At 33.6% G+C, this 13,596-nt stretch overlaps 1 protein-coding gene across 12 annotated transcripts in view; it reads right to left on the bottom strand.

Moving 5' to 3' along the window:
• LOC119068541 (tyrosine-protein phosphatase 10D-like) overlaps positions 1 to 13,596 on the bottom strand; it is a 52,021-nt gene that overhangs the window by 10,804 nt on the left and 27,621 nt on the right. For 9 of the 12 annotated variants that reach the window (XR_005086172.1, XR_005086170.1, XR_005086175.1 and 6 more), the window contains exons 3-6: positions 7,749 to 7,995; positions 4,449 to 4,555; positions 4,222 to 4,393; positions 3,829 to 3,876 (exon numbers count right to left, since the gene is read on the bottom strand). Coding sequence is in view for 3 of the 12 variants with exons in the window: in XM_037172159.1 (XP_037028054.1) it covers positions 3,829 to 3,876; positions 4,222 to 4,393; positions 4,449 to 4,555; positions 7,749 to 7,995 (574 nt within the window). In the remaining 9 variants the exon portion in view is untranslated. The remainder of the gene's footprint in view (positions 1 to 3,828; positions 3,877 to 4,221; positions 4,394 to 4,448; positions 4,556 to 7,748; positions 7,996 to 13,596) is intronic. The other 3 variants (XR_005086177.1, XR_005086178.1, XM_037172161.1) reach the window with 1 other exon arrangement.

Raw genomic sequence — 13,596 nt, 5'->3', positions numbered from 1 at the left:
GAATTGAGCATTTGGAGATAAAGAAAAGTAAAATTAAATACAAAAAATAGTGTGGAAATTAAATGAAATAATTTAATGAAATTAATTGTTTCGATCTTTGTTAATTGGAATGAGTTGTAGAAGTGCAGTCTTAAATGCGAAATACTCGAACCAACAACAATTTGGAGAATTCATGCTGTGCGCTTTCGTATAAGAATCTAAATAAAAGTTTTAGAAAAGTGTTGATTTGTCCAAGAGCGATTTCTGAACATCACTGTAAGAGTGTAATGCTTTCTTGGTCATATTTTCCAAAACTTTTTCATGTCGTAAAATGTAAATTGTTTTCCCTTAATTTGTGCGGGCCACCATTCTTTCGCTATTAGTCTGACATTGTGTTCGTACACGTTTTCGATGAATTCGTTTGCTATGAATATTAAGAGACCATCGATTCCTCGGACTCGTAAGTAAATACGACAAAAACGATTTTAGTTTACCATTAGAGGCATAAGACTACTTATAGCACTAACATAGAAAATGTTCGGAGGCTGACGAAATCACAGTAGACTGTAAGTTTCTTTGAAGGTTTACACTGATACACTGTGTAAATTTCACTGTGGTGCTGAATTTGCAAGACTTTGTGCTCATATGGTTGTTTTTAGCCCCCTGTATAAACAGTCAATGAAATTTAGATATGAATTTACTTCAGTTGTTCTCGTCTTTTTATACTATTTGAAGAGTTACACATACGCGCGTAGTAGTGGCAAAGCCGTATAAAGAAGTAGTAGTTGTTACGAACGCCATCCATTCGAGCCATATTAGCTCATTGATTGATACACTACAAGCATAACGTCAGTCTCAGATCGTATTTGTTACAAGAAGGATGCAAAGTCATCGCAATAGAGATCTGTTTCTCGAATAGTTTTGTATATTTACGACAGACAGGAAGGGAACACTAGTCGTAAGTTAAGATTAAATTCAGTCCTAATGACTGAGATTTGAATATTTGTGTTTCGTTCTGTTTGTTATAGAATTTAAAAGCTTTCGCCTATCAAATAAACAAGAATTTCATTGGATATCACCTCGACTTGTTTTACATTTGATTATCACGGCGGTGCTGTTTAAAACTGGTCCAAATCCCAATAATTCCAAATCGTCTCGTCGTAACAGTAGTTTTGTTTATATGAGTAGTCGGGCTCTGACAGACAGCTACACACAAATTCATGTCTAAATTGTACTGACGTCTACTGTATCAGTAGTGTCATAGCCGATTTATTTATTTACCCCACGTGTAAGTACACTCTTGATATAAAGAATAGACAACAAGCTGGTGAAAGCTGTTGCAGTCAAGTGAAATTTACCCAGTGTATGACCAATAATCTTAACCTGTCACATACGGCTATTCATCTGTTATCGATAACGACGACAAAAATAATGACAAGGTAATAATGCAGTACAAGATTTGAAATCATCCGATTAAAAATACTTTTATAGATGGAAGTAATAGATCCCTGGTGTCATATGATTGACGTCTGTAACAGGTTAAGCGGTAACTTTTATCACATGTTAATCAGCTTGTTAATTCAGTGTTAATGCTAGGAACAGTGCTATGTTAGGGACCATTTACCAATTATGTACGCGAAAAATGAAGAAATTTAGGAGACAAAAAAACCCAAAAATCGACGAAGAAAAATATCGACAATACGAAAAAGCGACGATGATAGATTACGTAGTCAGACTCCTTCATTCAAAACAGGGTTTGTCAATGGAAATGCTGAGGTTGTTGTCTTGAAACAATGCCGGATATAATATAACGTAAATTGTGAGTTTTGTAAATTTTTTGTGTTTTCTCAAAATCTACAACATCGAAGAACATCATCCAATATAGACGCTGTTGAAGTTTTCTTCCGTCAACAATTTAGTGGAATTTGTTTTGCTCAAATGAAACTTTACATCATTGCATAACATTTCGGTGAATATTTAATTTATCCAAACCCATAAAATTGTTTGACAATTTCGAACAAATTTCGCAAAACATTTTCTGTGCCATACCGTTTATCGTATACACTGTGTTTTCTTTTCCGGAGATGTTCTCTCTTTATAAAATATAAATAATAAAATAATTTGATTGTCGTTCCGTTGCATTTTCCTCCCATTCACTACACGCAATATATTTCAGTTATCTGTACACTTTTCCCATTCAACTCCATAAAATATGTCCACACAAAATGTTTGTATTTAAGCTTGCAACTTCACAAACAGTTTTCGCAAAATTATTCACTTAGATGCACCACAGAATCATTTTGCAGAATAGGAAAAATAAAGAAAACGAAGTTTATGATATTTGCCGCAGGACTATATGGAATTAAAAGTTTAATCCAAAGCATAAGTTCTGGGTGGTGTAGTTTTCTGAAACTGTATTACTCTCGAACTACAACTTGCTTTTATTACAGAATTTCCATTTCCATTGAAAAAAAAAGAGGAGAAGGAAGCGTCTTTTTTTGCATGTAATGGAGTCAGTATGAGAGTAGCTACACACTTTCATTGTACATAAATCGTATATTTATGATACTTAGTTGAATTTTTTTTTCTCTTTATCGTAAGGCTTTCCTCCCTTAAGACAAAATTGAAACTTTTTTATGGTGCAAGTTGGATATCTGCAATAGAAATTTACGATGCCAATATATCCGTTACTGTTTTGCACACGTAAAATTGTTCTTCTCCGATTCATTTTGTATTTAATTTTAAGAGGCTTAGATACTTAGATCAAACTAGAGTCTACATTTGGGCGTTTTGTATTGTGTTAGCATCCAAGAAAAATTAAATTTCTTTGTGATAGTCATATATATATATATATATATATATATATAGGCAACGTGAGGCACTCCTCGAAGATATTTTAACGCAACAATGAAACACTGCAGCTAACCAAATTACAAACATCACACATAGTACAGTTCGCTCAGAACCAACGGTGGTACATTCACCATCATCTTTGAAACAGGACATTCGATATTTTTAACGTTGCGAATTGGCAACAGACCATTAGAATATCATATGAGAGAGTGTCTTCTGAGAAAAGTCAACAGTTTGCCTGATTTTGTCGCAGATCAAATTTTATATTGAATGGTTGTTAATATTGTTACATTTTTGAAAAAAGGATACTTTAAAAAACGCGCGCATGCAGGCTTTTCAACGAACTTAGCTAAAATTGTAGGCTAAATTTATGTGTCTCGTATTTTAGTTTCGATGATATCTTGTCACCAGAATCATTTCTTTTAAATGTACGACCACGAATGTGTTTCAATAAAAATGGATTTGGTTTTAGTAGATTGACAAGCTCTGGGTAAAGTCAGCTGTTTACGGAAATTTTCACTAACAAATTCGTGGTCCCTATTGCGATTGTTATTTTAAAAAAACGCCCAGATGTATGCTCTTCATACATCCATCCATTCATCCATCATTAAACAGCAAATTAGAGAAACTAACAGAAAATGACAGCTTAGATACGAAAGTGGTACTTTCTGCGTGTGCACAACAGTAGCGATTGTATAATTTGAAGGAATAGAAGAAGGAAGAGCAACCACGAAAGTAATATTCTTGCGATTTGTGCGCTTATCATTTCAACAAAAAAAAATAATATGACTGAATGTAGACAGTTTTCTGCTATTATATTATCAAAAAAAATACAACAAGCAGTTTGATGCTAATAATATTTTAAGTATTTAGGTATACCATTCAACATTCAGAAAATGTAAAAAACAAAAATTCAAAACATAAATCCATCTTAAATCAAGCGGATAAAGCAAAAAACAGAAATTGACTTCAATAAATTGATCGATATATGTTTACCTCTCAAGATTTTAATATCCAGTAAGTCTTTGTGTCGAATACGTTTCACTGGAGTATTTTTGTGAGTATTCCCAATACCAAAACCAGAAAGACCAAAACACCATTTTTTTAAACATTATATTTGTTACACAGTGTTAGGTATGGAGTATGGATGTACAGTTGGTTAGCATTTTTTTTGTTAAGTTGGTTAGGTTTGGACGATGGGAAAAGAAAGTAAAAGTTTTTTTGTTGTTAGAATCGTGTAAATGGATTAGTCCTCGTTCTGATCGAGAATTTTACGAATGAAATAAAACCAAAAAAAATTCTACTTATGCTACTATTGGATAAACAGAACCGAGCGAAATAAATTGCTCAATGATTTGTGTTGTCTATCCTATAATGGTTGATACTTACTTGTTGTGAAATTTCGACTTGTATACGCCAGCGATTCTCGATTGTCGAACACGGTGTACGCCTGAACTTGATATGTTGCTCCCGGCATTAAATCCCTAGCTTGATACTGAAATGTATTATCTTCAACCGGTACGGTACGGTTTGTGGCAAACGAATCTGATAGACCTAAAATCTGTTAATGGATGAACGGATTAATAAGTTGAACAAAATGAAATTTAAAATTTTACTCTAAGCTTAAATGATGTAAAATTTCCTTGTGTTGGAGGACTCCACGATATGACTGCTGTTTTTCCGCTACGCACCGACACGGACAAATTTGACGGAGGATCGGGTGCTGCAATTATAATTATTTTATTGAAATTATGTATTTGTGGTGAGTGAATTTATCCGTGCTGTGCGGATTTAAAATATTTTTTTTTATGTGTGGGGAGTGAAAGTACTATTTTCGTAGGAACGTTTACAACCATTCTTTCGGAGCTAGACCATTTAGAAGAGATTAAAGAGTGATTACAAATTGGTTAGTACAAATATTTTTTGGTTGTAAACGTTCCAATGAGAATGGACTCCCTGCTCCCTACGCCATCATAATTTTACGGCCCAGAACACAAAGCTATCACAATTCATTTTCATTCATCAAGGATTTAATAAATTTCCATTTTATAACACTCTTTGACTGAAGTCTTTTATCACCCGCAATTCATATCCTGTCTTATCAAATTCAAAATATAAATGACAGAATATTGCCGTCATTAATTAAGTTGGAAACTTTGCTTGAGCACACCATTCTGTTTTCATTAAAGTTTGAGAGTAAAATGTACAGAAAATTAATTCAACCTGTTCAGTTTCAAGATTTTCTTGGCTGGAAATTTGTTAACTTTATTTTTAGGACAGTAGCTACGTTCAACTGTTCGATTATATTGTTAGATAAGAAGCTTTCATGAAGAACTTAGTGCAAAAAGTGCAACGAAGAGTGACATTTTATAAAAATTAACTTGGCACGTCAAACAACTTAATGAACATTGCATTTACATCGCGACTACGAAAACCCTTACACGTAATTCTAATTGACCAACATAATCCCATTAACTCGTTCGCTGATTTATGAAAATTAATCGGATTTAACAAACGACCACTTCCTGTGCGGTCGACGGAAAAATTGTGAAAGGAGACTTCTGAATAATTATACTGCCAGTGTTTGTCATTAATCTTGCAGAATTTTTTATTATTTTTTATTTCGGGCTTCTCAAATACCCCTCATTACACTTCCATTTAGCCCGGCAAAACTTCATATCACCCACACCCAATTCAGAATATTGCTAGTTTGAATAAAATGGGTTCGTACGACATAGTTTTGTAACTGTAGGCAAACGATATTTACGTTAAAAGCACGTTTTTTGTGTTGCATAGTTACAGCGTGTACGTGGAAAATATTTTAGATGGGTGATGGTGACTCCTAATTTTAATTGTATGCGTTGCTATACGAGGTTTCAGTGAAGCCTTTAAAAAAACACAAATTTTTAGCCCCGTACGAAGTACTGGGGGCTTATAAGATTAATATGCCGTTTGTAACACGTCGAATTGGAAGCAGACAGTAAGGGCAAAGCATTTGGTTATGTTCATAGATGACGAATCCGCAATAAAAAAAATGTCCGTCCGTCCGTCCGTCCGTCCGTGACCCCTCTAGCTAGAGTAAATCACAACCTTTTTTCAAAATTCTTTTTTTCCCCGATTGGTATCGACAAAAGTAAGGTCAAGTTCGAAAATGGGCATGGTAGGGTCGGCCCCTCCAGAGCTAGGGCCCTATAGGTGTTTTTCAGTCTTTCGACGATATCTACCGAAATACGCACGCAATAGCTGCTTGTGATATATCAAATGAAAGGTATTGACGAGTAGAACAAAGTTGCTGAACATTGTTTTTGGGTAAGATGTAACGTGGGCTTGTTGGGAGGGCTCAAAGGTCGTTACTCGGCCCTAAGTGTTTTTTGCATTCCAGCTACGAACACTCAACGAGAAAATCGAATCAACCAAATGTATGTTTGAAAGAGATGAACTCGGAACTGAAATGAAGTGGTTCGTAACTGGCATGTTTACTCTATTCTAAATATTCTAAATAATCGATTTTCAACTAATTGTCGTTGTTCCATCATCTACATCCTCCATGAAAATCTTTTTCGTTCTTTTTATCACAGAGGTGATATGGTAACGGTGACACAACTAAAGGAAACCACAGAAATAGATATGTCACCTCTTAAATGTGACTCAACGCATTTAGAATTTTATGCTGAATGGTCCGACGGTTTAAAAGGATTAAGTTATCATAAATACAAAACTGTGACATCAAAATTTGGTACGAATTTTCTTTTCTTTTTTTCATTCGTTCAGGAATATAATTGTCGCCTGTAGCGGGAAAAAAAACTTCCACTTCAACAGGAAATCATTGTGAAATGATAACAATTGCATTACAGAATTTTTATTTTCATACCAACTTGGCAGATGAATAGTGAATATCGAATACCTGTTCGTTTTTCATGAAAATAAATTTTAATGAATCCCGTTCGACTGTATTATATCCATGTATCCATATACAATAATAAAACATCCGAAAGCTAACCGAATAAATGGATCTAAAAAGGCTAAACAAAAAATCATTAATTCAGTTCTGTGTGTCGAAAATCGAAAAGAAAGTGTTTTGATTACAACAGCAATGAAAATGTTTTTTTTTTATTTTAAACATCTTCTTAAGCTCACGAATCATCTGCCGTTTTTCATAATGTGTTTCACGTATGACATGTGTGTGTGAGCGTGGATTGTTGTTTTTAATTGCACATTGATCATTCTTTTAATTTACGTGGTTTTCGTGTTTGACTTCGTATCAGTTCAAAAAAAAAAGTGAATTTATGCTTTAAACATTGTTGCACATACAATACAACACCCATCACGCAGAGGCACACATATTGCTTTAATAATCACCCACAATGTTAATGAGCATTGTCTAACAAATAAATCTTAAAAGTCAATGAAATTTCTTTTATGTTCAGCTGGAAATTAATTCATGTCTTGGACGATGTTTATTACTGTCTCAAATTCGTGTTTGTATTCAGTACGAGTCTAACGTACGGTAATGGGTCAAACGTACTTCCTTGTATTATATACATTTCTGTGTACACGATGTGGCAGACGATAGGCAATGAATTTACGGCGGAGAAAACAACAACAAAATGTTGTTGTTTATGATACCATCATGTCAAACTATCTTCAGTGTAAAATGTTTATTATCAAATTTTAGCCAATGGAAAAGAAAAACATATAGTCAGTCGAATGGTTGTTCTTAACATTGCGGCAAAGACATTCTTGTATATAATGCAACAACAACTCTCCAGGGAAATTAATTTCATTTCACCAACAAACCATCGCAACTCAAATCGAATTTCAGTTTTTGTAGAAAATACATTACTGATTACAGATGACTGATTTGTATGCTTGATTAGAAAAAAGAAAAGAGCGAAAAACCAATTCCAGACAATTACCTGTTGTTATAGACACCGTCCAGGCCAAAAAGTTGTGCAGCGTAGCGTTTGTGTAAAATAAGTTAAAATCATACTTTGTGCCGGCCAACACATTGGAGAATTGTATCTCGTCTCCGACATCACGTGATGCAATCGTTGTATTTGGTTCTGGATTACCAAACGGTGGATAGTAGTCCAGTCGATAGGACGAATCGTCTTGACCTAAATTTCCGGGTATCTCAATGACAATATCAGCGGTTTGGTATGTCTGCAAAATCATAGAGAAAAAACCACAATTAATTTTACAATTCGTAATTTTTCATTGTTGAATGCACTCTAAATACAGAAGTGCTATGACACATTGTTTTGTTTCTATATTTCGTTTTAATAAAAGAAATTAATTACGTTGTGGGCATACCAGAAATGATTTATAAAAACAACAGAAAAAAAACTCTGTTTCGCTCATAATCCATGTGTGCACATTGTAACCGAGCGAACAATAACTCTAGTTGTTGTTGGACGCAAAAATCAGAATTAAAAAAAAAACAAATCGAAATGAAAAGCTCTTGTGTGTGCCAGTACTCAACTTCATTGAGGAAATATTGATTATATTTACCCATCTGAATTCACACATAAAAAATCTCGACGTTATGTTCGTATACATAACAGGAACGGCTGTACCGTGTACAAATTGTTTGTTGTACTGGCTAAACAGAATTTTAAAAAAATATTTTGTTGCGGCTTTAACATTTCCATGGAGGAAAGCTTCAAAGTTCATTCACCTAATCAAATTTGACATAAATGGGGGGAGAGCAATGAGCATTGTCCATTTGATTTATGGAACGGTATAAGTCCTGTCAAATGTTTTGGAAAAAAGTATCCCCGTCACTCTAATAAACTTTCACATATATCATGGCCGACCGTTTTGTCACAAGTCAACACCCAAAAGTTTCTTCAAATTCTGTTGAGTGTTGATCCTGTGATGAATAGTTAAATGCAGAAGCGGGACATGTCACATTAGCGAATTGTAAGAGAAATGATATTTCATTGATTTCGCTTCGCTCCAAATAGGCTGACTATGTCATTCGACGTTTTCTTGTATTTACTATTTAGTTGAAAACAAACAAACAATCTTGGGCCTGTTGAAAGCAAAACTGAATGAATAAAATTTTATTTTAATTATAATTCGCAATTGTTACACATCCCGTTTCTGATTTAAACTTTTCATTGTACAGGTGTCGATATCGAATTATGTTTTATAATTGCTCTGAGGTTTAATTAATTTATCGACCTATTGTTTTAATCCCGTACATTTTCCCATCGGTCGTCTCTTATATTTTCCGATTAAATGTATTTATGAGGTAAGTGTTTAGATTCTAAATGATTCCTTTGTAGAAGAAAATTTACATATTTTGATCAAGATTACATCGCATATAAATGGTCGACTTACAGCATTATATTTAATGAAACTTTATCACGGAGTTTGATTTCCAACACTGACAAACTCTTGAGCTTAATTGCATCGTTCGTCACTTTATCAAAATATTAATGTATACAGCTAGCATGGAATAAAAGTTCTTTTTCGATTTATTACTCTTAGAATGTTGACACAACAATATTTATATACGACGGAAAAAGCAATTTGAATGTTGAATTATCCGCTACTAATAATTTATTTAACAGTGAGTGTTCCTCAGGCGAAAAAACATTGCTAGGGGTACTCTAAACAAAGCCCACACACAAAATAAGAATAGTACATTACTTCCTTGCCGGGATATTTTTTTGTTGACGGATGTGGGAAGGTGGTATTTCGACGAATTTATCCCACACGTCGAATTTCTCAACAGGACAGCACCTAATTTGGTAGAGGTCAGAAAATGCGAAAAACTGGTTTCGAGCGAGACGGTAATGAGTCGTTTTATGGCCACATACAAAGATTTTTTTTATGTCTATGAAACTTCCCCTCCGTCATAACTGTGTTACGACAATTTCGTGAAACATAATTTAGTAGCTCTTTTGGAGAAACAGAACATTTAGCGGAAAATGGATTCTAAATACCTTCGTCTCTGCTATCTACAGCGACCACAAAAGAAGCGATAAGCTCTTGTTAGTGTACCTTCAAATGGGTAATTGTATACCGAAACAAAATCAGTGTTCTGTTCATAGACAGATTTCTATGTTCAATCAATAGAGCAAAATGAAGTAACAAATGACTGGTGATATGCCTTCAACTTCTGTGAAAGAGGCGAGATAAACTTTTGTATGTAAAAAGGTCGGAAATAGGACATAAACAATCCCAATTTTGGGGAAATATTTGTATATCCAATCTGATGTTTTCAGGGGCTGTCCATAAACAACGTCCATTTTTTTCAGTGCTACCTCTATATTCAAATAGCTCGATAAACATGCATTACATAAAGTCAATTTTGAATTCTATCTCACGACAAGAGTGGACGTCGTCTATGTACAGTCTCCAAATGCATCATAAATGAAAAGCAACAGATTTTAACTGTGTCTAGATGTGAACGCAAAGAAATGAAGGCGTTGCGAATGGATATCCCTTAACATTCAAACGTTTTGTATGATACAAAGATTTCAGGTAATGTGTTGCACAACAAATTAAATATGGAATGGAGGTTCCAAATCTTTAGTATATTACTCGGTAAGACATATTCAAAAAATAAATAATTTCCATACTACGACTGTACCCGGGGATTAGGCTATTTAATTTAAATTATTTATTCAACGAGTTCCATCCAACATGCAACAACAACACATTATACTGAAGTAGCGGACTTTTTTACGTTTGATGTAATTATTTATATGGAAACTTCAGTGTTGTTAGTTTGATTGGTTTATTTTCTCTTTTTTGGTGTAAACAAAAACTAAAATTGAAATTTTCTTCGCAAATAAATTTTGGGTGTGTTTGAATGAACAGCATTTTTTTTTTAAATTTAAACTGTGAATTGTTTAGTAAAACGTAAGCACTTGGCCTTTTCAACACACAGACAACAATACAATGTTCCACTTTGAGACATCGTTTTTTTTCAGATTGTAAATTGATATTTCTTCAGAAAGTGTTCTTGAACCGATTATTTACAATTCTTATTTAATTTTCGTTTTAAACAAAACATTCGACACATCAGTCTTCGTTATTTTGTTGTATAAGTAATACTGTGCTGTTCCATCATCATCATTTACACAGTTTTACTTCAAAAGAAAAAAACACGGCAACTAATATAAGCAATTGGCATATTTTATTACACCTATAGCAAATTGCTTACACTCACTTAATAAAATAATTGTTAGCATTTAAATTTAAAAAAAATAATTGCGCTCAGTCAGTACATCAATCCAGCCTTTGAAGACCTTCGTATCTATAGGCCTAATGTAAAAAAAAAGAATTCATAGAGTTGCGATTCATTTAATTGATGTTATTAAGAGCTACTTTATACTCTTCTACAAATAACAAATATTAACCCAAATTATGAATGTGGTTAAATTTTATGTTAATTAATACATGTAATTGATACATTCGTTGCGTCGATGTTGAAACATTGTTAGACCAAACAACAACAACAACAACGAAAAAAAAAATATAATTCATATTTGTAATATGAAATTGTGGAAGTGTATTTTATTACTCAATTGGTTCAACTTAAAATGTTTTGTACTGTGTACGAAGTATAAATTGTACTTAAGATAAAATACGAATTAATTCATACACAACCGTAAAGTCATAATTTCCAATTCAAACGCGCCAACCACAACAGTGGCCAAACAAAAATAATAACAAGGAAAAAAGGTCTAATATTCTGCCATTTAAATACATTGCGTTCAAAAACGTTTAGCAAACAATATGAAAGGGCTTGGTCTAACAGCGAAGTTTTTTTTTATATATAAATGTAATATTATAATGGTTGATGTGATGACTTGACAGACCTGAATGTTATTTAGTTAAATGGATTGACCTTAATTGGTCGAACAATTATCAATGTTATCTTTCGGTTGGATCTAACTTAATGTCCAGAAAATGAGAATCAGATGTTGAACAGTTGAACGAATATGATTATGATTATGGAGTTGAACACAGAACATTTTTAGTTTCGGTAGTTATGTTGCCGGATTAAATTTCAGAGTTTCATGGCGGTAGTCCAGGTCAAATTTATAATTTTCAATCGAATATTGGGCAACAAAATATGTGCTCCCTATAGACCGTCAATTTTTCCAAAACTGTTATGCCGGGTACCTGGTCCCGCTATAAAATATTTAGGTAAAAAATAAACTTTTTGGTAGTATATCTTATAGTGCATGAACACGACGATTTTTCTTTTATTTTAGAATTTTTCGAGGTGAGGGCATTCTGAGGGTTCTCTTGACTCCACGAATGATCGAATTGTTATCAAAATGGTCTTGATAAAAGATTTATTTCGTGTCTAACTGTCTCGCGGGTCACTTGAAGCGTGTCAATGCAGTTCGGGAAGTAATTACAATTATCTTACAATCGATATCGGATATCGGGCGATAAAACATCCGGCTGAGTCTAAGCTGAATCGAACGATCTTAATGGCGAACTCCCGAATGTTAAATTGATGAATGGTGAAGCTGGATGGAAATTCGCTTTTCATCATATACAACACGATTAGCTGTAATTCGTTATGTTCGTGTCAGCTCCAAATTTCCGACCGAGAAAAATGTTACAATTTTAATGTGACCGAAATTTTTTTAACAAAAAATTAACCGGTCCCAATTTGAAGCTCAAAATTCGTAATGATCTTATAACATTCTCTATATATTGCTTGCTTCTACCTCTCCATTGCGCAAGCTTTAAATTTTTAATGAATGAAAACACAGCGAAATATACGAATTACAGAGCGTAAAGTTATTGAAATTTTTCGGCTTAAATAATTTCGGTATTCCACATACATCATGTAATGTACATGAGCAATAACTGGAGTATTTACACATTAAATACATGCATGCATATGAACAAATATTATTATCATAAGAATTTCAAACTGAAACACATTTCGATGAATAAAAGAAGCCAAAGAAGAAATGATCGGTTTTTAACAGAAAAATTGTTTCCAGTCGATCGTATTTACCATCTTAATATGCGTAATGTTTGCCTAATACACTAACTGTAACTACCGTCTAAAGTTCTAAAGAAAATGATGTGTGGAAATTGGTTCCGATCAACATCACTTGTAAAATAAACACACCAACGCTTCTACACTATGTATATACCAACAACTTAACTGGATACGCCGGATCCGTTTCAATTTTAATTATGTTAAAAACTATTTGCATTCCAAATTAATTAGTCAATTTATATCCTGAACGAGCAAAAGTGTTATATTATTGTATGAATTCAGAGCACTGAAACAACAAACGCCAGGAATCAATATGGTTATACATATATATTAGAATACACTGAGAATAATTGTCAACAAAAGTCGAATATATAAAACAGATTTTATTGCACAACATGTGACAAGTTGCTTATCGTTGCCATTACATATGTTTATTCAATGTACATATTTAGCCTATAGATATACAGTGTGCATATAGGACTGGCATTCAAATTCAATGTTGAACATTACCAGTACCGAAACCGTTCACTCACTGATTTAGAGCGACAATTTGATCGAATTAGTTTCGGAAGCCAGCCATGTATAGTATTCACGCAGCAACGTGTATGATTACAGTAAAATGCATTAAAAAGTCTCTCTATTACATTTATACCAAACCAATATGGCACCAGGCGACCACAACGCGTAGTTATTGTCTAATTTATTTTAATTAAACTTGTGACCTTGTTCGAAATATATGTATATACAGTTGTGACACGAAAGAGTTCACAGATCGT

The sequence above is a fragment of the Bradysia coprophila genome (genome assembly GCF_014529535.1).
Source record: "Bradysia coprophila strain Holo2 chromosome X unlocalized genomic scaffold, BU_Bcop_v1 contig_20, whole genome shotgun sequence".
NCBI lineage: Eukaryota > Metazoa > Arthropoda > Insecta > Diptera > Sciaridae > Bradysia > Bradysia coprophila.
Note: the sequence above shows the minus strand (reverse complement) of the source record. Positions and strands in the feature narration are given on the sequence as shown.